Below are 24797 nucleotides of genomic sequence, written 5' to 3'. Positions count from 1 at the left end.
TGCCTCCGCCCTATATGCTGTCTCATCCCCACCTGTAATAAGACCCACCACAGTTGTATCATCTGCGAACTTGATTATCGCAGTGGATGGGTCAGATGATACACAATCATAAGTGTATAAAGAGTACAGGTAGGGGCTAAGCACACAACCCTGTGGTGTGCCGGTGCAAAGCTTCAGGGGGGTGGACAAAGCAGACCCGACCCTCACTGTTTGTACCCGATCCCTAAGAAAGTCTTGAATCCAATCGCAGATAGCGGGGGAGAATTTCAAGTCAGTCAGCTTCTCGATGAGAATGCATCACTATCTCAACTAACTTATTTTTTTAACCATATTTGCTCAATTAACTTCCACATATCCCACTGGCAAGCTGCCCTTAGTTTACTACAGTATTGGATTTTTAAATTTTGAATCCATTGTTGACTCAACCTTAGACAATGGAGAGTTATTTTTGGTGGGTTTGTGTGTTTTTAATCTTGTAAGCTACCCAGAGGGTGACTCTTTATAATTCATATACCGTAAATAAAACGTAGGAAAGAAAGGATACGGAAAAGATGAAGAATGAAAGTAGAACTGCATGAAGAAATGTGAGTGATGTAGAAAAAATACAAGAGGATTATTTTCAACAGAATATATGCCAAAGAAATAGGCTGAGCTGATGGGAAGTATGAAAATGGATACTTAAGAGGGGAAATTGATTCTGGATAAGGAACAATACATGCAAGAGAATGTTGCAAAAGGTATACAGAATATAAAATATAGAATAACACAGTTGGAAGGGACCTTGGAGGTCGTCTAGTCCAACCCCCTGCACAGGCAGGAAGCCTCATACCATTTCGGACAAATGGTTGTCCAATCTCTTCTTAGAAACTTCTAGTGTTGGAGCATTCACAGCTTCTGCAGGCAGGTTGTTCCACTGATTAATTGTTCTAACTGTCAGGAAATTTCTCCTTAGTTCTAGGATGCTTCTCTCCTTGACTAGTTTCCATCCGTTGCTTCTTGTCCTGCCTTCAGGTGCTTTGGAGAATAGCTTGACTCCCTCTGCTTGGTGGCAACCCCTGAGATATTGGAACACGGCTATCATGTCATCCCTTGTCCTTCTTTTCATTAAACTAGACATACCCAATTCCAGCAACTGTTCTTTATATGTTTTAGCCTCCAGTCCCCCAATCATCTTTGTTGCTCTTCTCTGCACTCTTTCTAGAGTAAAGAGGACATTACTGTATACGCTTTTATCTTTAGGAGGGGGAATAGAAAGAAAAAAGATTATTCCAAATAATGTAATGAAAGAGCAAAGACCGAACAAAAGCCTCCCCCAGAATGCCATTCCAGAATAAAATGTTGAATTTTGGGATAGAAATGATGGAATATTGGAAGAATTTAGATATGTCTTTGATATCTCTAGAATCTTTCTAGGCTTTGATGTCAGTTTGACTAGTTTCCAGATCTTCCTTTCCCCCCCCCCCCATTTTTTAAGCCAGAGACAGCTTGAATAAAAGCAGAGTACTGTTTTAATGTGTTTTAATGTCCTCCAAGGTGCCTTATTTTCATTCTTTTGTATTTCTAAGTAGGTATGAAAATATTTAACATAGTGCAAGTTCTTCTTACTGCATTGGGCCTTTTGAACAAATTGTATTTTTTCAATTGTGGTACAGGCAATGAGATCAGATCTCACCTAAACCTCTTCAGACACATTTTAGCTGCTCTATTAGAAGTTCCTCATTTGCATTATACATGCGAACTCACTTTAATTCCCCATTTGCTAAAAATAGCTTTTAAAAAATGAAGACCATGAAATTGTGCCAGCAATCTGATTTTTCATTTAGGATTCAGTTTAAAGGCATATTTGATCAAGCTATTTCTCAGTGCTGGCTGGAGAATTCTGTTAGTTGAAGTCTACACTTTTTAACTTGGCCAAATTTGAAAAACACTAATTTAGGTTTACTCAGACCAAGGTTCCAAAAAAAAAAACCAACAACCAAAACCCCAAATGTGTCTGGCAATACAATTTCTATAGCTGGTCTTCGCTTCTAGTATTTTCTTTCTTCACCTCTTTAATGTGATCTTGAGTTTCCTTTCCAAATTATGAAAGTCAGTGTGGCATATTTGTAGCTATTAGCAGTATTTGTCCCAAGATGGGATTTTCAGAAAAGGCTAATTGTCAGTGGGATTGCAAAATATTGGAAGCATTGTGGTGCATCCCTGATTTAATGCTCCTGGCTGCTAGCACACTTCACGAGTTGTTGGACCTGTTTAGCATGTATTGATTCCCATTCTTGTGGTAGTGTGTCATTGGCTCTCGTGAATTTGACCTTGAAGGTGCAGCTGCAGTCCCTCTTCCCTTTAGGACAGCCACCATGCATTTTTCTTCCCTTGAACATTCCGAAAACCTTTTAACTTTTCTGCTAAATCTCATTGACAAAGTCATTCGTTTTCCCTGCTTGCTTCCCTAACAAGAAAAATGCTCTTTCATTTTTCCAGATACATTCTGCAAAAAGTATGGTGACAGGAGAGTGGGACAACTGACAAGAAATTGTGTTTTTTTTTAATCTTTCCTATTTATTTTCAAGACGGCCCTATAAATGCGCACAGAAGTCAGCCCCCTTTTGTTGAAAAAGACTTAACTGCTAGATGAGTGATAAGATTTGAGGTGGCACGTGTGCTCAATGCCGGCAGTGAAATGGCAGACTTGATTTTTGAAAGTCTAATCTTGTGGCACGTAGATGTTTGGATAACAGCCATCATTCTCACTGAAGATGGTATGGAGTTAACGCTGTATTTCAGTACATCTGCACGGTACATGTTTATGGGAAGTTTAGGGATTACATGGACTAATGATTAGTCTTGATGACTATCTTTATATACTGGATCCAAAGGTTCCCTTTCAATTTTGAGAAAGAGATTAGTATGCTTAGATGCAACAGGAAGATAAAAGCATTTTCTGTCAATGTCTATGGAGATTCTCAGTCATCCGGGTCATGGTTGTCCCAAAGGTGCTTTTTCAACTTTAGTTTTTCCTGGAAGGCATTTTGCTTTTCATCCAAGAAGCTTTTTCAGTTCTGTTCTTCAAAGCAACTTTATGAACTAAAGAAGCTTCTTCGATGAGAAGCGAAACATCTTCAACGAAAAACAAAGTCCAGTTACCTTTTGAAAGATCCCTTTGGGATCTTCTGTGAATAGTATTTTGTTTTTTTAATAGGCTGGAAACTTACGAGTAGAAAAAAAAGAGGAATTGTCTGGGAACTCTAGTTAGCCAGCTTCATACTGTGTGCCTAAATTTAGACTCATTTTTTTTCAGACCGCCTTCAAAACATTTTGCCTACCAAATTGTATTAAGCAGTTGTTTCCAAAAGAGGGCGCACAAGAGCCACATTTACCATTCTAATAGAGCACAAGTTTGTACTGTGAAAATTTATTCTGAACCACAGGGACTTCTAAAATGGTAAACCGGTTTAAAAATCCAGGCTTAGTCTGCTTTAACAACTTGCCATTACTTCATGCACAAGAGACTTCTGTGGCATCCTCAAAACCAAAGGATTAAAGCTGACAAGGCTGGATCAGTAACTTTGCAGATTTGGGACTACTTATGACAAATGAATTTTGTAAAAAAAAACACAAAACCCTGCAAATAAAGTTAATATGATTAGCGCTAAGATTGGACAAAATAAGGGCCCAGTGTGATTTTTGCCTGGATAGGCTTGATCACTTAAAAAAAAGGGGATTCTTTTGTGTACAAGGTGTTTTAGGCATTTCTTATTTATAAATTTGCTTTGAACATGGACAGTTTCTTTAGAAGCCACAGACTTTTTTAGTAATTTTATACAAATATAAAAGAGCACGTTTTATGGACTTCAACACACTTGCAATTAAGATTGTTGAGATTTCCATGCAGCTATGAAACAGTTTACCTGGTCCTTAATTATTAATTTAAATTTGTGTTCTATTCATATATGTTCAGATAGTTTCAGTATCCTTTTTCAGCCCTAAAATACTGAAAGACAAATGATGAGAAAGAGGGATGGATGGATAGACATAGTTAACGGGGACAGATAGCATCAAACCATTTATTTAAAACAATCGGAGCACCAACCCAGTGTTCTAAGGAAGAATTTGTGTGTTAGACTAGAGCAGACATGTCAAACACAAGGCCCGGGGGCCAGATTCGGCCCGCGAAGTGGTTTCATGTGGCCCGCGAAGCCATCCTGGAAACAGTGAGGGAACGGCCCCCGCTGCCTTGGCCCTGGCCTAGAGACCCTCCTCCTGCCAGAGACCCTCAGATCTGTCCCACTCCTGCCCAGGCCCCCATAGGCACCCTTGATGCGAACGATGTAGAGCTGGCCATGCCCACCCAGTAGGCTATACGCACTTTAGCCACACCCACCCAGTAGGCCACGCCCACCCAGGTCACACCCACCCGGCCCTCTGAGGGCAACCGCAATGCTCATGCGGCCCTCAATGAAATTGAGTTTGACACCCCTGGACTAGAGTAGTAGCATGGCTTACACTGTAGTAGATCAGATATCTGCAAGAGGCAGTGAAACTCACACATCTTAGTTGGTATCCAACGTAAAATCTGATTTGACGTTTCACTGAACTGACAGAACTCTTTGAAAGTGCGACACTGCATGCGTCAGGTTGTCTAGTTTATGGATAAAATATGCTAATAATACACAATTCGTTTTACAGTCTATTTCTCTTGTAAATGAAAAATATTTTTTTTCATTTTGTACGTGTCTTATCCACGATGGCAGTCCCAATTCTGCTTTATATTAGGCTGGGAAAGACTGATACATGAAACAAATATGTTTTTGCTGGAAGCCAAAATTTACTTGAGTTTTGACAAAAAAAGCGCCCCACAGCTTAACCACCATGGGGATTCACTTAATGGCTGCTCCAAAAATGAAATCAGGTTGGTTGTGATGACACACTTTATGACCGCCATAAGTTGAGAACTACCTGTATTCAAGAATGTTATGCCTTAAATCCATTGCTATGGAATCAGCCCTGCTTTGTATTATTGAAATTATGTTATCATTTGAGAAGGAATGGGGATTTTGATATGGTAGATACCTGTCTTCTGTTTCATAGTTGGTATACTTAAATCCATTTCCATCAAAAAATATTCTGATCCGTCAATATAACGCTACCATATTGATCCATTTGGTTTTTGAGACTGTCATGGGAAATACCCTTGTTAAAGATTAATGATCAGAGCAACTGACACAAAAGATGCTGTTTCATTTAATATTTATTTATTACCCCACAGAATTTAAACAAATCAATCTGGAAATACCACCAATATACAGGGCAGAAAATATTTACAAGATGGAGACACAACATCCCATAATAAATTTAAATGTACAGATTTTTTTCCACTCTGTTCCCATGGTTTCATTATTAAAAAAGGATAGTTAAAAGAAATTGCCCTTTAAAAATAAAATTGTCATCAACTTAATGTTCAGTCCACATCTCCAGTGTCAATGGAACTTGCAAATTATTAAATTATGGTTATCTTAGATATATAGAACATAGTCAATTTTAAATACGTTAATTATAATTCTAAATAAATATCTGGGAAGAAAGCTGCTTTGAGTGCGCAGCTCCACAGACCTGTGTTTAAAAATGGAAAAACATTTTGTTTCTTGCTCCTTGGATGGAGACCTGAAAGCTCGACTCTGGATGAAATTCATGAAACATCCATTTAGAACTGGGAATCAACAGAGCCTACACAATGGATTCTGCTCATTAATTAAATTGGTCTTTTTAAAGGAAAAAAAATTAAAATTAAGGTTCCTAAACCCGAACCCCACAAATGGACTGTTTCTCTGCAATTCCATGTAAAATTAAAACAGAAGGGGGGGGGGAAATCACAGAACACAAAGTTTTTTTTTCCAAATTGGAGAATTATCTTCACTTCTCTGGAAAACTGAGAAGCTTTCCTCCCCTTTGGTTCCGGAAGAGGTTTTATACAGTCTTTCCTGAACCATAGCAAACTTTTTATTTATTTTTTTATGAAATGAAACCTCTATTGCTTTTTTTTTCTTCTTTCTTTCTACCATTTTGTGAACAGTCATATAAAACCAGTCGCACAAATGCACAGCAGCAGCCTTGATGTTTCTTTTTCACAGGGAGATTAGTCAACTGAATCTCTGGGATTGAACAAACTTTGGAATAAAGTGCTCAATGAGCGGGCTGAAGTGGGCGGGGGGGGGCCTTAACTGAGGATTCTTTATATCAGAATATAGTTAATAAAGCAAAAGCAGCAGCAAAGGATCCAGCTGGTTCAGGAGATCAGGAGAGGGAAGAGGGAGAAAGGAGGAGGAACTAGAGAGAGCGCTGGATCCTGAGTCTACACAAAGATTGATGGGGGAAAGGTGGTGTGTGATAGGCAACAGGGAAACAAAGCACATTTAGTGTTCACCTGTTTCTCACCCCCAGGTCTGGAGTTTCCGTTATCAGTTTAGTGTGATGTAAGGCAGTGGAGGACAACCAGCCCACTCTCCCATACTCGGGCCAAATTCCTTCTCCAAGGAAAAGCAGGTACCAATCCAGTTGCATTTCAAACCTGATCTTCTGATGTCCTTTCCCCATTCCCGAGATATCCTTTGCAGCGCTTTTTGTGAGTTAAAAAGTATTTCTGATCGGGAACCCTGCATGCCCCTGTATAATAAAGAGCGTGGCGCTTGTGGAGACCAAAGCCTTTACTGGGAGGTGCCCCAGAATTCCCCCCCAAAATCTGACACAATTTTGAAAGTCTTAACCAAGATGGGCAGTAATCTCAAGCAACTTCTGACATGAGGTTTCAGCAGATCAGGAGCAGGGTAGTATTAGGAGCCTGCCCCCCCAAAAAAAAGGTTGCTGAGGCCTGCAGTACAGGAATGAAGCTAAGGCAGGGGTCTTCAAGCTTGGCCCTTTTATGACTTGTGGACTTCAACTCCCAGAATTCCTCAGCCAGGCATGCCTGGCCAGGCACGCTGGCTGAGGAATTCTGGGCGTTGCAAGTCCACAAGTCATAAAAGGGCCAAGCTTGAAGACCCCTGAGCTAAGCATTCAAAAAGTGCTTGGGGTCTGCCCATCAGCAACCAGGATCTGAGACCGTGTCTTCTGCTTCCCCCCACCATTTCTCCAATTGCAATTTAAGAGGCAGGCAATGCAAGATGGAAGGCGAAGCTGTTTTTCTACCACCCATCAATTCCAACGTCTCTCTCTCTCTCTCTCTCCGTGTGTGTGTGTGTGTGTGTGTGTGTGTGTGTGTGTGTTGCACCAATTCAGAAGGGTTCAGACTAATTAACTTGGATTTAAATGCTTGGAAGGAAAAAAATGTTTTCCTAAGTAGAAGTGGGTTGTTTCTGGAAATTCTCCAAGGCTTTTCTTTTGCTTATGCCTCTCAATTCTTTTTTTTTCCCCTGTGGGGACTGCATTATCACCAAATCAAATCTGCCCTGAAAGAATCAGTAAGATTCTCTACAATGAGTCTATCTTCAAAATGGGAAATCATGAGGGTTATTACTAGTGTTGGTAAGGAAATAAATCTATGGGAAAATAAGAATGCTCTACATTAACTCCGCAAAAATAGTTTCCTGCATTTACAGCAAACATGCAGAAATTTTTGATTCCAACATTTTGACTCTGGGAATTGGGAATCAGCCCAACCTATAACCACACTTAAGTATAATTTATGTGGAAGGTATTCATTTCCCCACTGGCCTGCTTAAGTCAAGCGATAACAGATGCAACTGGGAGGATTCAAAGCATGGCTGAAAAGAGGGCAGTAACATATATTTTAGATTAAACAGAATGCTTGTGTTTCTTGTGCTTAACAGGTTATAGGAAACAAATACAGCATGCTCGTTAATGGGGGATTTTTTATAAATTAATAAAAGCAAAGAGATGTTTGTGGACCAGAGATAACTATATGTACTTGCATTGAAGAATCTAGGGTTTTCCAAGTAGGCAAAGTATCTTACAACTGAGGAAGCAGAATACTCTCAGATGAAAGGGCTCGTGAGAAACTGAGGCAGGCAGTGCCCAGGGCCAGCATGAATGAAAAATTGTGCGTCAACCAAGGCACTATCTGACCCTGCCATGTTAGGCAAGATGAACTGAAATGGCACATTTCAAAGTTCCTCCCTCCCAAAGATCTTTAAATATTTCCCAACAATTTCATACAAATAGAAGAGGCCTCTTCAATTGCCACTCCTTTTATTTGTTGCTAGGGAATTCTTGTAGGATCTCTCCCTTCTTGGCCTGGTGCTCTTTGTGTGGCGCTAATAAGATCTAACGGAGCAGCATCTCTTAACAGCAGCAGTGACAACCCATTCCCCTTAGTTGTGTATTTTATTACAGGGATAAACCAGAACCATATCCCTAATTCAGAGGTGTGTGTTGGGATCGACATCGCATCTACTTTCTGCTCAAACACAATTCTGACACGGTAGACTCCGTGAGACCTCATGAGATTGTCAACGTGCCAAATGCGGTATCACGAAACTACCACCCACGACAGCTGAAACTGCTACCACTGCTGCCACAAGTAGCAAACACAAACGAACACACAAACAGGGAAAGGAAAAAATAAACTAGGGGGGAAAAATGGGATAGGCCTGCTACAGGTCAGAAGAACAGAAGAAATAGTGCAACCAATGGCCACGAGTATAGCACATGGAGAAGCGAGGAAGACTGCTTTTTAGTTTTAACAGAAAATTCAATTTATGGCTGAAGAATTGCACCCAGCTATCCGGGTTCTGCCACCTGCCAGAACTGAGATGAGTTGGTGATTTATACTTTTTTTTTTAAAAACAAAACAAAACAAAACAGAATCACGCACTGGGCCCCTGTATATCGGTGCATCCTTAGATGTAGAAAATTCTTTGGGAAATGGATTTCACTGTTGCATCTTCATGTGTGCCAACTGATCGATTATCCTGCTGGTTATTCATTACTAGAAATGTTTATAGACCATTAACACAAAGAAACCAATGATGGGAATATGGGGGCAGGGGTAGAGAAAGGGGACAATTGCACTTTGTCCTTTTGAAAGAAAGGCATCTTCCACTTTGAGGCCTCTTCTTCGCTCTTTATCTTCTAAGTGGCCCATTGGCATAGTAGAAATGCAGTCTCTTAAAAGTTTTCCAGTGGTGCCAGATCCCTTCAATTGTGTTTAATTCAAACTTGTTCCAGGTGCTTTTTTCTTTTTCTTTTTCAAATCCAACCAGTCAGCCCATAAGGCTATTTCTGAGGCTTTCAAAGTGCAAAAGAGTCCAAGGCAAAATCCTCACCTTGAATCACCCATTAAGGCATGTTTGATTCCAGTCTCAGCCATTGCAATCCCTGGCGGGTGTAGTGTACTAGTTCGATCATACTGCTGTTCAACGAGAGAAAGCAGGCAGCAGCACTGAGCTTGGAAAAAAATTCTAAAAGACAAAAGGAAAAGAAAAAAAAAGAAAAGCATCATGTCTGATTCTTTAATTAAACATGGTTCTTAAACCTGTAGAACACATTTTCTCAACCTTGGCAACTTTAAAATACGTGGATTTCAACTCCCAGAATTCCCCAGCCAGATGTATTATATAAGGTAATAATAACGTTGGAAGGGACCTTGGAGGTCATCTAGTCATCCAACCCCCTGCTCAGGCAGGAAACTATACCAATTCAGACAAAAAACCTTAAGTAGAAGGATTAATCATGAAAAGTGCTTTTGTTTTAACTTAATTGTCAGCTATCTTAGCAAAATTCAAGTTTTTTTTTCCCCTTAAGTAATTTTATAAGTCTTATTTTCTTCAAAATTTGGCCTGGGCTACCAATATGGGTTACTTACAGGTACTAATCCTATAAGCAACCACTTTATTACTATGCAATAATTCTCCTTTACAAGAATTAGGGTTATCCATGTATTTCAGACTACACGCCATCAATACAGCAACAATGGTAGCAATACTCTGGTCCTAGCATTGTGTTTTGATCTGGGCCTTGCCAGCATACTTCAGATGAAGAATTTGTACCGAGCACTGATAATATTACCCAGTTAGGAGCATCCACAAGACAACAAGCAAACTTGGAGAGAGCACCAAGGATACTTCATTTCAACCCTGAGCTATAAATATTCTCCTTTATTGGTAATTGTACTGAGCTGATAAATATCTGATTTACAGGAACCAATCAACTTCATACTTGTTTTATCCTGGCTAGGAGTAGGTCCTGAGGGTGCAAGCAGAGTCTCTTGTCAGCAAGAAAAGCCAAGAATTACTTAGAGGTGCTGGTAACCTTGGGACTCTCCAAAATGAACGTGCGAAACCCTGCACAAAATCGTCCTCAAGGGGAATAGGACTTTAGGACACTGAATTTGCAAGTCAGTAAGAAACAAACAAACTCTTACTCTTATTTTTCCGAGCCAAAAGATCAGCTTGTTCCCAGAAGTCGTAGGCGTACAGAATATAAGAAGTGATGTTAACGAAGGAGGACGTGATGGTCGGGATATAATGGGGGACGCTGACTGAGGAGCCGAGGCTGCTACTTCCACAGCTGCTGGCGCTGGAACCCGTCTGTGAGCTGACTGAGCCAGCCGGAGAAGGCATTGGGGAAAGCGGAGAAGGAGTGCCAGTGCTCCTGAAGGATGAAACACAAGAGTGTTTAGTCTCATAGTCAAGAAATACCACAAAGTAGAACCAGACATCAAGAAGGAATGAAGTCTTAGGAGGGGCATGAAGAAATTTAGGGGGGAAATAGCTAAAAGGATTTCTAACATTTAGTCCAACAAATGGCTAAAAGAGGACCGAACATCCCTGGTGGCCAATGCACGCTGAGCACTGGTGGTCAAACCAAGGAGGAAAGGAAAACAGAGCAGGAGATTTTTTTTGGGGGGGGGAAGAAATACAGATAGTCTTCAATTTATCCTTCAGTGACCAGTCAAAGTTGCAATGGCACTGGAAAAAGCGCTCACAGTGATGACTGTCACAAGTGTCCTTGTAGTCGTATGATCAAACTTTGGGTGCTTGGCAACGGGTATGTATTTATGATGATTGCAACCAGCCAGCTTCCAATGAAGAAAGTCAATGGGGGAAGCAGAATTCACTTAAAGATTGCATGATTCGTTTCAAAACTGCAGTGATTCACTTAATAACCATTGCATAAAAGGTTATAAGAGCAGGCACGACATACTTAACTGCCATATTTATCAACAGTACTACCTGTAATTTCCCAAAATCTCCTGCTCCACTTTCCTTCCTTCCTTGGTTGATGAAAATTGCTCAGCATGCATTGCTCACCAACAGAAATTCGGGTGCTAATTCTGGTTTCAAGTTGAAGACCGTCTGGATACTCAACTCTGAACAAGTGCATTTCACACATCAACAGCCTGTTCAATCACCAGGATTTGTTTAAGTCCTATAGATTTAAAAGCCGCTTTGACAATTTTTCCCCAACCTGGTGCCCTTTCATCCCGTTAGACTTCAACTTCCAAGTCAGCATGAATTCTTGATTTTTAAAATTATGATCAGGGCCTTGACATTTCAAAGTGTGATATATTCTGCTTTTGGAAAAATGTTAATGTATTCTGTTCTGACCAGGACAGGAAAAGGAAAAGGAAAAGGAAAAGGAAAAGGAAAAGGAAAGAAAAGGAAGAAAGAGAATAGAACTTGCTGTATTCTAAACTATGGATCTTGTGAATTTTATAGCTGAAGGAGGATTTGAACTTGGATCTCCACAGTCCCTATCTACCCCATGAGAAATAGTTTCCCTTGAGCAGAATGCCAGGCAATCCTCTACATCAGAGGTCCCCAATCCTTTGAGCACCAGGGACTGGTTCCATAGAGAGTGTTTTTTCTGTGGACTGGAGGGGGCGTGGTTTCATGTACTGCCCCGCTCAGGGGCAGGGCAATGGTAGCACCAGCAGGACAACGCTCGGAGCGACGCTAGCGCCAATGGGACGCTCAGGGGCAGGGCAGCACTAGTGCCGGCAGGATGCTTGCCGCTAGCGCAAGTGTGTGGGGTGTGAGTGCATGCACGTGTGCACGTGCACTGGCCATCTCGTCACGCAGCCCGGTGGCCAAGCAGCTGCAGCCCATTAGTGGGCCGCGGCCCACAGGTTGCGGACCCTTGCTTTACATGTCTACTCAGAAGCTATCCCTCCTTATTCCGCAGCAAGAGGCCATCAAATCCAAAGTGACAAGTGATGAGCCTGAGAAATAAACTAGCAACAATTTATATTCTGAGAGATCCTCAAACTGATTTCCAGCTAATTCATACTTTTGGTCTCTTTGTAGCCTATGTACAAATCTTACAATTAACCAGAAAAGTAACAAGAATAAGTTTGTGATATTACCTTGCAACACATGGAGAAGGTGCTTGGGCAATTCTAGAGGAACTCTGTAATAAGCAAGGAAATTCTGTTTAGATCATAAATAACTTCAACTCATGTTTTATTTACACAGAAGGGAAACACTTATTTTTCATGAACATTTATTTATTTAATCAATCAATAAATCAATCGATCAAATTTATTGCCCACTCATCTTACCACAGGGTAACTCTGGCTTACAATATTAAAAAAAAAATCACTATATAATACAAGTAGTCCTCAACTTACAACCACAATTGAGCCCAAAATTTATGCTGCTAAGTGAAAAATTTCCTTAAGTGAGTTTTGCCCCATTTTACGACTTTTCTTGCCACATTTGTTAAGTGAATCACTGCAGTTGTTAAATTAGTAACACATTTGTTAAGTGAATCTGGCTTCCCCATTGACTTTGGGGAATGGGGTCGCAAAAGGTGATTACATGACCCCGGGACACTGCGGCCGTCATAAATAGCAGTTAGTTGTCAAGCATCCAAATGTAAATCATGTGACCTTGGAGATGCTGCAACAGTTATAAGTGTGAAAAACTGTCATGAGTCACTTTTTTTAGTGCCATTGTAAACTTTGAACAGTCACTAAGTGAACTGTTGTAAGCTGAAGACCACCTGTACTAAAAAAACTTTAAACATACTTGTAGCTCCCATGTTACACTGTTCAGATATTTATCATTCACTTGGGGAAACCAATGACCCACTGACATAATATTGTTGGATCTACCCTCCCCCTTCCACTCTCAGCTGAAACTTTTCATTCTCTACCTTGAAATGTTCATTAAGAGTCCGGGAATACTTTATTGCTGTGTCCTTCTTGTAGCGAAACATTGCCATGTACAGAATGGCTTGGCAGCGCATGCTGTAAAAACACAATGAACATGGAACACATGCAGCTGTTTAGAAACTTTCTTCCAGGTAGTTGAAGATTCTTCACACATTGCAGCAAAGCAAAACAGAAAGTTAGGCATTTTGAATATGTTTTCTTTTAAAACTCAGAATGCTTGGAAACAGCACGCAGAGCCACTCACCAAAACACAATGAAGATTTTTTCTTGCGTGGTTGTTGAAGAGTCCGCAAAGGATTTTAATGTCATTATGAATCTATGGGAAGACAAATTAGACTTATTTTAGTTCCATCAGCATATAAAAACATGATATTGTGATGCACTGAACTAGCAGTCAAACAGAAGGTTAGTTTTACAGAACTGGGCAGATACGGGGGTGGGGGGGAAAAATCCCCATAGATAAACAGTGAAGTTTTTTCGGGATCTCCTTCCTAAATTTCATTACCTCTCATTTCATTTCTAATATCCTCTCCTTCAAATCCCTTCCCCAGTTTTGGCCAAACTCAAAACATAAAAAAGTTAATGGATAAATAAATAAATAGGCAGATAGGCGTAAAATAAAAAGACAGAACAAGCCATGACTTGATTATGAATGCCAGGCTTATTAATGCATCAGAGAAGAACTTGGGGGGGGGAGGAGTCTGTAACCTTACTGTTATATTACTTGACAGCAGCAAGAAGGCTTTATGCCAATGTTTCTCACCCTGGGCCATTTTAAGCTGGGTGGACTTCAACTCCCAGAGTTTTCCAGCTAGCTGGCTGGGGAATTCTGGGAGATGAAATCCACCCAGCTTAAAATGGCCCAGGGTGAGAAACATTGCTTTATGCACAAAAACGGAAAGATGCTTTAATTCCCACAATGGATGAATGGCTGGAAAAACAAATGAAACTAACAGAGGTAGCTAAATTAACTGCTTTAATCAAAGAAAAAAAACTAAATTTGTTTCTACTTGGGAACCGTTTCCAGATTTTGTGCTTGAAGGGGGGGGGGGAGAGAGAGAGAGGAATGAAATGCTGACTTTGGGTTTTGCTGATTAGGCAAACTTGTTATTACAGTAATGGCTAATATGTGTTAAATATGCAAAAAGTAAAAAGGTGAGGCTGTCATGTTATTATGTTATTCTACTGCGCTAAAGAGATTTGAAGTCAATGTTTTTCTCTTTTTTTCCCTGTTTCCCCTACACCTCTTTCTTTCTACTTTCCCCTCCCCATTTTCCCACTATTTTCATTTTCATTTGTATTTTATACTTTGATAAGTTGAATGAAAAAAAATTATCAACTGCATCAGAGAAGGAGACTTCCACAAGCCAGATGTCTAAGTGAAAGCACAAGGATCCTTTAATGAGGCTGCAGAGAATGAAAATAATTGTATGTAGGAGGACTCTCAGTGCTCAAGAATCTCCAATGCAGATGCAGATGCTGGAATGAAGCCATTATTCTGATAACAGAGCCTAAAGCAGCTGTTGTGGTTGATAGGAAAATGTAAACATGCATCCTCCAGTCCAAATTAATAGAAATGATTGGTTCTGAGGATTCACACACACACACACACACACACACACACACACACACACACACACATCACATAACACTTAAACAACACAATGTACTGTATTTAATAGTAGGATGTCTTATTCGTGTTCCCTTTATTTTTTTGAGCAGTGTGTGTGTGTATATATATATATATATATCTATGGGAAAAAATATAGGAAGAAAGAGATATTTAATTTTTTTTAATGGAGGTTTTGTCCAACAACTAAGCAATAACATTGCTGATAATTGCCCTTTTTATTTAAACAAAACAAAGCAAAAGGAATACAGCAAAGTTACACTTGCGTGTGTTAACAAAAGGAACAATGAATGGGGGAAATTTAACAAGAATTAAAATATGAGAGAAAGGGGGAGAGAAAGAAACTATTAGGTTTACATTTGCTATTTTGCATTATTTAGGCTCCCTTAGAAGCCTAACAACTGTAAATGATATTTGCTTCCAACTACTTGTAAATATGTGATTTTATTCCAGCCTTCACTAAGTAGTTCTTGACCTCAGTAGGTTTTTTGCAGACCTCCTGAACTAGAAGAGCTATATTTGAATCTTATTTGAAGTAGGCTTAGAGCTATATTTCTTTCCTTAGCTTCCTTGCAACAGAAAGGAAAAACATCACGAAAACGAGAAGGCCATGAAAATAAGAGAAAAAAATATCTAGAAGAGGAATGGTTTTGGATCTAGATATGAGTAAAAATAGGGGAGGTCTGGTAACGAGATTCATAGGATAAGGCAGAGAACAAAAAAGCTACAGGGCGGAACAGTGAACTCAAGAGCCTTGGTGGAGCAGTGGGCTAATGCCTCCTTAAGTAACACCAGCTGCCTGCAATTAGTGCAGGTTCGAGTCCCACCAGGCTCAAGGTTGACTCAGCCTTCCATCCTTCCCAGGTAGGTAAAATGAGGACCCAGATTGTTGGGGGCAATAAGCTGACTTTGTAATAATGCCGCTTGGGGGGGGAAGCCCTAATAAGCAGGCATATACATAGAATGAAGGCTATTGCTAAGGACATTGATTTGTGCTTTAGATTGTAAGCTGCCCTGAGTCTTCGGAGAAGGGCGGGATATAAATGGGATTAAAAAAAAAGTGTGGAAACTTCTGAATATCAAAGGAAGAATGTGAAGCCAGCAGGTATAAGCGAAACGGTTGTCTACTTACTTAATGAGGTCTATGGTTTCTGCAAACATGGTATAGGCTGGCTTTGGTGAGAGGGGATCCGATTCCATTGCAATGCCACACTCAATAAAGGACAGGGCAGCATCCAAGTATTTGAAGGCCTTTCCAACTTTATCTGTCTATTGGAAACAAAATTAGCATTGATTAACCAACAAGCCACCCAGGTGAGGCAGTTTGTTTTCCTGACCTCCTTCCACAGTTTTGTATAGTCAATGGTCATTCTACAGTTGTGGTCAAAGGCATTTGAAAAGCACCAGACAAAAGTGATTTGATTCAAACGTTGTAGTAGATCTTGGTGTCTTAAACCTAAACTATCTAAAGCAATTGGTTTCACCTAGTATATTAAGTAAAAAGGCTAGGAAAAACAGTATTAGGAATCTAGGCACCTAGAACTGAACTTCAATCTCAATTTGAAGATAATTTCTCTCATATTAGAAGAATGGAATACTTAAGTGCAACAGCAGACTCGCTAAGAATGAAATGCAGTATCATTGGGACTTGTAACATATTTGTATTCACTTATAAAATTGTTATCAACTATTCTGGATGAAACGATATCCCTAAAGTGGATTTATAAAGACCCTTTCATGTATATTGTGAAGCATTCATTTGTTTACCAATCCAAGTGGACATGATGATATTGTCCTTTGAATCTCAGTGAACTCAAGCCAGTAACACTGGAGAAAGTATGGTTTCTTTCCTTAACTTAAATAATGTTTATAGAGATTCTCAATCATCCAGCTTTCCAACTGGATGAAGCTGTCTTCTGAGATTGGAATAGTGTGTTGCCTCCTCTGTCTTTCAACACACTATTCCAATCTCAGAAGACAGCTTCACAGTTGGAAAATCCTCAGTTTTGTGCTTGGAGTGGGTGTTCTGAGGTGGAAACATTTCCAATTTGAACTATTTTGCAAAGCTTTCAACTTGTTCTAGATCACAGAAAAAAACATATGGCAGAGAGATTTAATCTCATTTTCACATCGTAACAGAGCTCTTTGAAGCTGATCCATGGTTACTTCTCAACGTGGGTTTGCTTCATCCAGCATTCCCTCAGGATAACTGTACTATTTGGAACCAACCATATTGACTTGTAACTTTTCTGCAGGCAAACCTACCATTGCATCAGCTTTGTGCTTCAATCTTTTGGCTTCCTTTAAGTGAAATTCTATTGGATGTTGTCTGAAATAAACCACAAGAGAAAAGTGTTTTTCAGAGTAGGCAACCATATCAGATGCAAATTTTATTCCAGAGTTTTGAATGAACAGCCCAAAGATCTCTTAAATATTTAGTAAACTTTTCTCAGTGAACTTATGAAATCAGGAAAATAAAAAAACCAAGATGAAAACCCAAGCTGGTCTAATAGGCTACAAGAGAAATTGAGAACTCAAAAAACAACATGTCAACAGACAGAAGGAAAACGAAAATATTCTTACCGGTGAGGCTTGCTTTGAGGCTTCATTGGCTTGGAGGTACCATTTGGCAAAGAAGGCACTGGGAAAGGATTCGGGACATCATCTGTAGAGCCCTGGAAAGACGGAGAGAAAGAAGGACAAATATGTGTAACTCAGAAATAGTCACAACAGAACTTCTGCGTTCTTCAACGAGCATGCATTTTTGTTTGCCGCAGCATTACCAATGGTAATATGTGATGCATGTAACATGTGGTATGACAGGAGCCTTCCAGTAGTTGAGGGGCTGCCACAGAGAAGAAGGGGTCAACCTGTTCTCAAAGCACCTGAGGGCAGGACAGGAAGATCATTCAAGAGAAGTCTAACCTAGAACTAAGGAGAAATGTCCTGACAGTGAGAACAATTAATCAATGGAGCAGCCTGCCATTTGGAGTTGTGGATGCTCCCATCAGTGGAGGTTTTCAACAATACACTAGACAACCATTTGACCGAAATGGTATGGCATCTCCTGCTTGAGCGGGAGGTTGGACTAGAAGACCTCCAAGGTCCCTTCCAAACCTATTATTCTGTATTCTAATTTGATCTCGCTTTTTATAGACCATGAGGAAGATTGTTCTTGGCCCTTGCAACGTTTGAATAGACTAAAGCATTTTTAATCAACAGAAACACATTGCACAAATCCCTTTTTTTTTTTACAAATGCCCAAAACAGGAAACAACTTTGCATCCATCAGTGTTAGGGAATAAAAATAACCCAACATTATCTCAGCATTGAATGAACCGTGTATGGGGTTGTTTTAATTTGGGAGGAAATGATGATTCACTTAACGGTGTTCTAAAAAAAACCCCACTGCTTTAGAGACTAAGGCAGACAAATTTCCACACCAAAGAAATATATTATCTTCGCGGTTGCAATCGGAACGACAAAATTACATAAATTCAAAAGCTGAGAAGCAATCTCATCAACAAATAACTCTTATTTTATTCTGTTCGTTGGGTTTTGTTTTCTTGACTGCAAGAAAGCTTATGTTGAAAAAACAATTGGCTTTCCTTATTTCATGAGAAAGTCAACTATGGCCAAGTTGTAGCTTTTGATGGAAGCCACACACCATAATTAGGAAAAAAAATCTTGTATAATCAGCCAGAATTACATATAGTTAAGCATATTTTATCTTATGGTTAAAAGCAAGATGCTTCTGCTAACCTAGGGGTGTCAAAGTGGCAGCCCACGGGCCGGATGCGTCACGCGTAAGCCACGCCCACCCCGGCTCCACAAAGGCAAAACACGTTGCAATATGTCATGTGTGATGCAATAGAGCTTGACACTCATGTGCTAACCATTTTATCTCTTGTCCTTTAATTGGTCCCAAGCATCTCAATGTTAAAAGTTTTTATTCAGCTATCATGCCACAAACCCATTGACAAACTTCAAGGCATTTATACTATCATTAATCAAAGCCAGCTAGTCTGCTGGCCACCAAGATACCTTGAGTTGATTGAATTCTGAATAATACAGCAAGCAGATACATTACAATAGCTCTACTTCTCTCTCCATTTAAACAGTTCAAACATTCCCTTCTTCTCCCATCTAAATTTCTGGCTGGGACATCCACTACGGAGAATATACCCGAAGCAGCTCATCTATAGGAATATTTTGATCCATGTAATTGTGATATTCCAGGCTCCTTAGTGGAAAGAAATCACCTTCACAATACAGCCAGTCCTCAACTTACGATCGCAATCGAGTCCCAAATTTCTATTGCTAAGCAACAGAAGTGAGTTTTGCCCAATTTTATGAACTTTCTTGCTACAGTTCTTAAGTGAATCCCTGCAGCTGTTAAGTTAGCAACGCGGCTATTAAGCGAATCTGGCTCCCCCATTGACGTTGCTGGTCAGAAGGTCACAAAAGGCGATCGCATGACCCTGGGACGTGACAACCGTCATAAATATGAGCCGGTTGCCAAGTATCTGAATTTTATTCAGGCGAGGGCAGGTATGCTGCAACAACGGCTGTGTGAAAAACGGTCATATTTTTTTTCCAGGGCCGCTGTAACGAACCGTTGTTAAGTTGGAAACTAACAGTACGGTGAAATCTGCAAATTTGACCACTTCTCCTCTTAAACAACCCAAGTTTCCAAATCACGTGTCTTTGACCAGGTCCCTCAGCAGAAGTCGCTTACACCTACTTTGTCACTTTTGGAGTTTTCCAAAGGTTTCCCCTCCAGTTTCCTGTGCTTGGAGGATGAGGGGTCTCTATGGCTCTCTTTGCTCTTGGCAGTGCCGATACTGGGACCGGGAACTGGATAACAGGCATCGTTTTCGTTCTTTGGCCGCTTCTGAGCTGTCTTGGGTGGCTTCTGAGCAGGCTGCACTGGGGACAGCGGTGGTGGCATCGGCAGTGGCATCTCTTTCCTTTGAGTCTCTGTTACCGAGAGCTTCGACATCCTAGGGAAGGAATGATCAGGGCAGTGTAAGTTCCAAGGAGTATTATATTAAAATTGTTAGAGGAGAGCAGCCTGGAATAAAAATTAAGCACCCAGCACCTGAGTTCTGTTTACTCAATAAAAGGTACAGAAACAGGCAGATAACTAATCAACAAACATTTTCCTCTTGAGCAACAGAGGGAGAAAAAGTCAGGTACTTTTGGCTGATTCAACATGCTGATAATATTCATAAGCAATGGTAAAAAATGTATACCAAGACACATCTTCGATCTGAAGTGAAGTATATTGACGAACTACAGGTTTCTTAAAAGTTTCAATTTAGGTGCAGCAAAGCTTGGTTCCAGCTGCCGGATTCAAAGGACTTTCCAGCTATTTCGATATTGTAGTGGAGTTTAAAAATTTTTTACTTTGAACTTCAGATAATCACTTTTGGATAAAACGTATCAAATATATGTATGATAAATTTCACAGTTACATTTGCGATTATCCACTGATAATTTTCAGTTCCAATTAAATGATGCAAATTCTTTTTTTTAAAAAAAACTTTATCAGCTTTTCAAAACTCAATACTTTGCTCATCAGAAATTGCAATTAATTAACATGCATATGTATGCACCAGTATTAGAGTAGTCATACAATAAAATGTTTATCCATACAATTGCAATGATTAAAAAATCTTGCGCAAAGTATCCACTCAATTCTATTTTCAATGGATACCAGTCTTGCAATGAATCCCAGATTATTTTTAAGACATTTATATTTTACCTCTATTATAACACAAGATAATACACACACACACACACACTTTTACCTTACCTCCTAGTGAGCTAAAGTTGAGGCTGAGGTACGCTGAGATAATTTGAATCTAAGTGTCCCCAGCCCAAAAATCTCCCCAGTCTTAATGCAGAAGACTGAGTCTTTATTAGAGCTATCACATTATTTTGTTTTGCACACTTCAATAGCAAATTTAAGGCAACATTTTAAGTCTAGCTTATCATTTGAAAGGATTATTTATCACCAAAAGCTATTCCAACTGTTGAGGAGGGGAGAAGGAATGGATGGGGCACCTTGTCCTGAATATCTAACTCTCACTGCTGGCTGGGAAATTCCAGGAATGAAAAGTCCACCTTCTTAAAATGGTTGAAAAACGCTGATCTAGGTGAGCAACCTGCAGACAGCTTGTGATGGAATAGGCATGGAAATAATAAATACTTGTATGCATTTATTATACATACATGTTATTATAATACACATTTCTGCTTTGCATTACAAACAGAATCAGGAACATTTGCTTCCACACACAATTAGACCCAGCCTGGATTGCATGTAAGAGATTTAACTACCCAGTGATGATCAATTTTATGTAGTCAAAAAGACAAACGACTTATCTGCAACTCCTGAAATTTACTATGTGGTTCAGAAGAAATCCAAAGGAAAGAACAGTTTGAACATGTATTAACAGACTAATTGTTTGCTGATGTACAATTAATTTAAAGAACCAGAGTTTGAGGGTTTAAATTTGCTATTAGGACAGAATTTCAACTTTAATCATATGGAAGTTAGATTTCTCACTTAGAGACAGCCATAATACTGTTGTTATCTTTGTTCTTATTGAATGATTAGTAGCCAAAACAAAAATAATTTTTAAAAAAAGAACCACCATAGTTCAATACAGAAGAAGGGACCAGAGTGTTCAACTTACTAGCCTAGATTTTACTAGCTTAGTTCTCTACATAACAGCTTTGTACTCACTTAGTTTTACTGGAATCTTTATGGCCTAAAGATGAGGAAGATTTGGTTTCTCTATCCAGCTTGACTTTCTTCTGATCATTTCTCAGTGCATCTTCCTGCTGATAAAAACACAAATACAACCCTTAAATACTTAAGGAGGAGTCCCCTTTCTGACTACACACCTGTGAAACATGGAAAGCTGCACACCTGTGCAACATGGAGAGCTGCACACCTGTAGCCACATCAGAAGCAACTATCAGTTCTACCATGACAAGCAAGACTAAGCTCAGCTGTTATCCCATCCTTGCTACTCCCCCTCCTTAAGAGTAACCAAAATTTTAGAAGGGGGGGGGGCAGAAAGAGCTGAGGGAAGAGAAATTCAAAACAGCCTAAAGGGGACTGATTATTTAGAAGGCAAGGGAAATGGTCTCTCTTGAACAATAACTTGGAAGCCAGTTTAGTCTAGTGATTAAGACACCAGACTAGAAGCCAGGAGTCTCGGAAGTTCTAGTCCTGCCTTAGGCACGAAAGCCAGATCGGTGACTTTGGGCTAGTCATTCTCTCTTAGCCCAACCCATCTCACAGGTTTATTATTGTGGGGAAAATAAGAAGAGTGAGGAATGTTAGGGACTTTCACAGCCTTGAATTACTTGTCATATAATAAAGGTGTGGTACAAATAAATAAAATAAGGGAGATTGGATGGCAGCCTGGTAGGACCACTACGCCGTAAGCTTTTTCTCACAGGCTTTATAACTAAACTACTGTACTACAGTCAGAAGGGTCTAATGGTGGTTTCCCTGTGTGAGACTGAATCGTGGGTTATTACCAACATTTGCTTTTTATTGACAAATATGGGACTTGTTACAATTATACCGTTTATGGATCACTGAGGTATAGAAATAAAATGCAAAACTTCACATGAGATTGGAAATCCTATCTTTGGTAAGGTAAAAGGTAAAGGTTCCCCCGCACATGCGTGCTAGTCGTTTCCAACTCTAGGGGCCGGTGGTCATCTCCGTTTCAAAGCCGAAGAGCCAGCGCTTGTCCGAGGACGTCTCCATGGTCATGTGGCCAGCATGACTAGACGCCAAAGGCGCACGGAACGCTGTTACCTTCCCACCGTAGTGGTCCCTATTTTTCTACTTGCATTTTTACGTGCTTTCGAAATGCTAGGTTGGCAGAAGCTGGGACGAGTAACAGGCGCTCACTCTGTTATGCGGTGCTCGGGATTCAACCCGCCAAACTGCTGACCTTCTGATCGACAAGCTCAGCGTCCTAACCCACTGAGCCACTGCGTCCCACTTTATCTTTGGTAGAGCTGACTAATTCAGCAAACTTTATCATCCAGCAGGCAAGATGATAGAATTGTCATTCTTTTATTATTAGAAATTTTTTTATCCCAGCTTTTTATTGAATAACTTAATGCAACAAACATGCCAAATAACCCTGTCTCTGATTTTCCCCACAATCCTGTTAGGTTAGGTTGGACTAAGAGTAACAGGCCCAAAGTCACCCAGCCAGTTTTCATACCTAAGATGGGACTAGAACTCACACATCTCCCGGTTTCGAGGCCAGCCCTTTAGCTACTACACAAAACTGGCTTTTAAGAAATCATTATCTTCATAAATTATTAAAAATGACTGAGGAAAAAGAAGAGTTCCTACCACTACCAAAATCAAAGTGATTTGGTGATGGTTCAATAAATCTCTCTGGATCCCTTTATACATATTTCAAGAATAACGTTTCTAGGGAGTTTCAAATACATGCAGATAGGAAGCGTTACGTGGCTTCTAACTTAGTGTACTGAAGATATCTAACATCTCAGATCCTGGGAAATGATACCAGTCTGACTATGTACTATGATAGTTTCCAGTTCTGGAAGCTGCTGTACAAACACATCTGGAGGGAACCAGACTGTAGAAAGGCTTTTGGCTCACTCATTAATGGCAGCACTTGCCAGAGAGGCACACAGCTGGGGTTCCTCAATTTAACTGGAATCAAATCCGTTTAATCAAGACAGTTTAACAGGAATCAAATGTGGAAACAGGAGAAAGAGATTGAGATAAATTCGAAAGTGGCCTCTTTTGCAGGTTTCCTTCATCTTCCACTTACAAGCACTTATTCCAAAATAAATTAAGTGACCTAGAAATCCTATCAGTGACTGGGATTGTAAGACTTGCTTATTGTGTTTGTTTTCAAAGTTTCATGTTGCACCCTTGCTCCAATAGCTTTTTAAAACTGAAATTCAAGATTTTAGCGGAGTCCTCCTACAAGTTAGAGTATCTAAACTAGTACTTGTGTTTATGTGCCCTGAAACCAAACAGTGGGAAGTTAATAGTTCTTCATAAACTCTATATAGCTAAGCTACAGAATTTGTTGCCATAAACTGTGTCAATGGCCATCAAGTTGGATATTTTTAAAGGTGAATTAAGTTAAATTAGGATATGGGCCATCTGTTGTCTACAAATGGTAGTTGCTGACTAACTATGATAGTCACATTGGAGGTGTCCTCTCTGAGGGCAGAACTGCCATGAACAATTTTCACTGGGGGAACATACTAGTGGAGTAAATGAAATTCTGATTTGATTCAGAAATTGATTTTAAGTTAATCTAACATGCAGCTAATTTTGAATGCTCTTTCTTGTACATGTAGCACTTATGATCACAACTGAGTCCAAAAGTTCTGTTGCTAAGCGAGACATTTGTTAAGTGAGTTTTTGCTCCATTTTACAAACTCTCTTGCCACAGTTTTTAAGTAAATCCCTGTAGGTGTTAAATTAGTAACATGGTTGTTAAATGAATCTGGCTTCCCCATCTGGCTTCCCCCTTTGCTTGACAGAAGGTTACAAAAGGTGGTTACATAATCCTGGGACATTGCAACTGTCAGAAATGTGAGTCAGTTGCCAAGCGTCTTTGAGTTTTGATCATGTGACCCTGGGGATGCTGCAATCGTCCTAAGTGTGAAAAACAGTCCCAAGTCACTTTTTTCAATGCCATTGTAACTTTGAATGGTCACTAAATGAACTGTCGTTAAGTCGAGGACAAGCTGTACTTCCTCAATCTGCAGAGAATCTTTTGAGAGGAGTCAGTCAGAACTGCACACACCACGACTACAAAAAAGGATTAAATAGGCCATTTTCTCAATGGAGGGAAGAATGGTGTCTCTCTGAATTTACCTAAATCAGGGGTCTTTAAACTTGGCCCTTTTACAAGTTTGAAGACCCCTGACCTCAATCAACACTAGATATCTCTTTAACATAAGCCCAATAAGGTCTGTAAAGCCCTCGTGTTGATTACAGCTTTCTTC

General features: G+C 39.9%; 1 protein-coding gene across 6 annotated transcripts in view; it reads right to left on the bottom strand.

The window, feature by feature from the left end:
- The window catches only part of AFF1 (ALF transcription elongation factor 1), a 183770-nt gene that overhangs the window by 16783 nt on the left and 142190 nt on the right, over positions 1-24797 (bottom strand). For 4 of the 6 annotated variants that reach the window (XM_081333154.1, XM_081333156.1, XM_081333158.1 and 1 more), the window contains 10 exons: positions 21511-21608; positions 19501-19759; positions 17340-17431; positions 17022-17085; positions 15889-16025; positions 13371-13442; positions 13108-13201; positions 12317-12360; positions 10373-10602; positions 5228-9410 (listed from right to left, as the gene is read on the bottom strand). In XM_081333154.1, the coding sequence (XP_081189280.1) occupies positions 9289-9410; positions 10373-10602; positions 12317-12360; positions 13108-13201; positions 13371-13442; positions 15889-16025; positions 17022-17085; positions 17340-17431; positions 19501-19759; positions 21511-21608 (1212 nt within the window). In that variant the 3' untranslated portion in view covers positions 5228-9288. Of the gene's footprint in view, positions 1-5227; positions 9411-10372; positions 10603-12315; positions 12361-13107; positions 13202-13370; positions 13443-15888; positions 16026-17021; positions 17086-17339; positions 17432-19500; positions 19760-21510; positions 21609-24797 lie in introns of those variants that run through there. The other 2 variants (XM_081333155.1, XR_014027154.1) reach the window with 2 other exon arrangements.

Source organism: Vipera berus (genome assembly GCF_964194415.1).
Source record: "Vipera berus genome assembly, chromosome: 7".
In the NCBI taxonomy this organism is placed as follows: domain Eukaryota; kingdom Metazoa; phylum Chordata; class Lepidosauria; order Squamata; family Viperidae; genus Vipera; species Vipera berus.
This window is presented reverse-complemented; position numbering and strand designations above follow the sequence as displayed.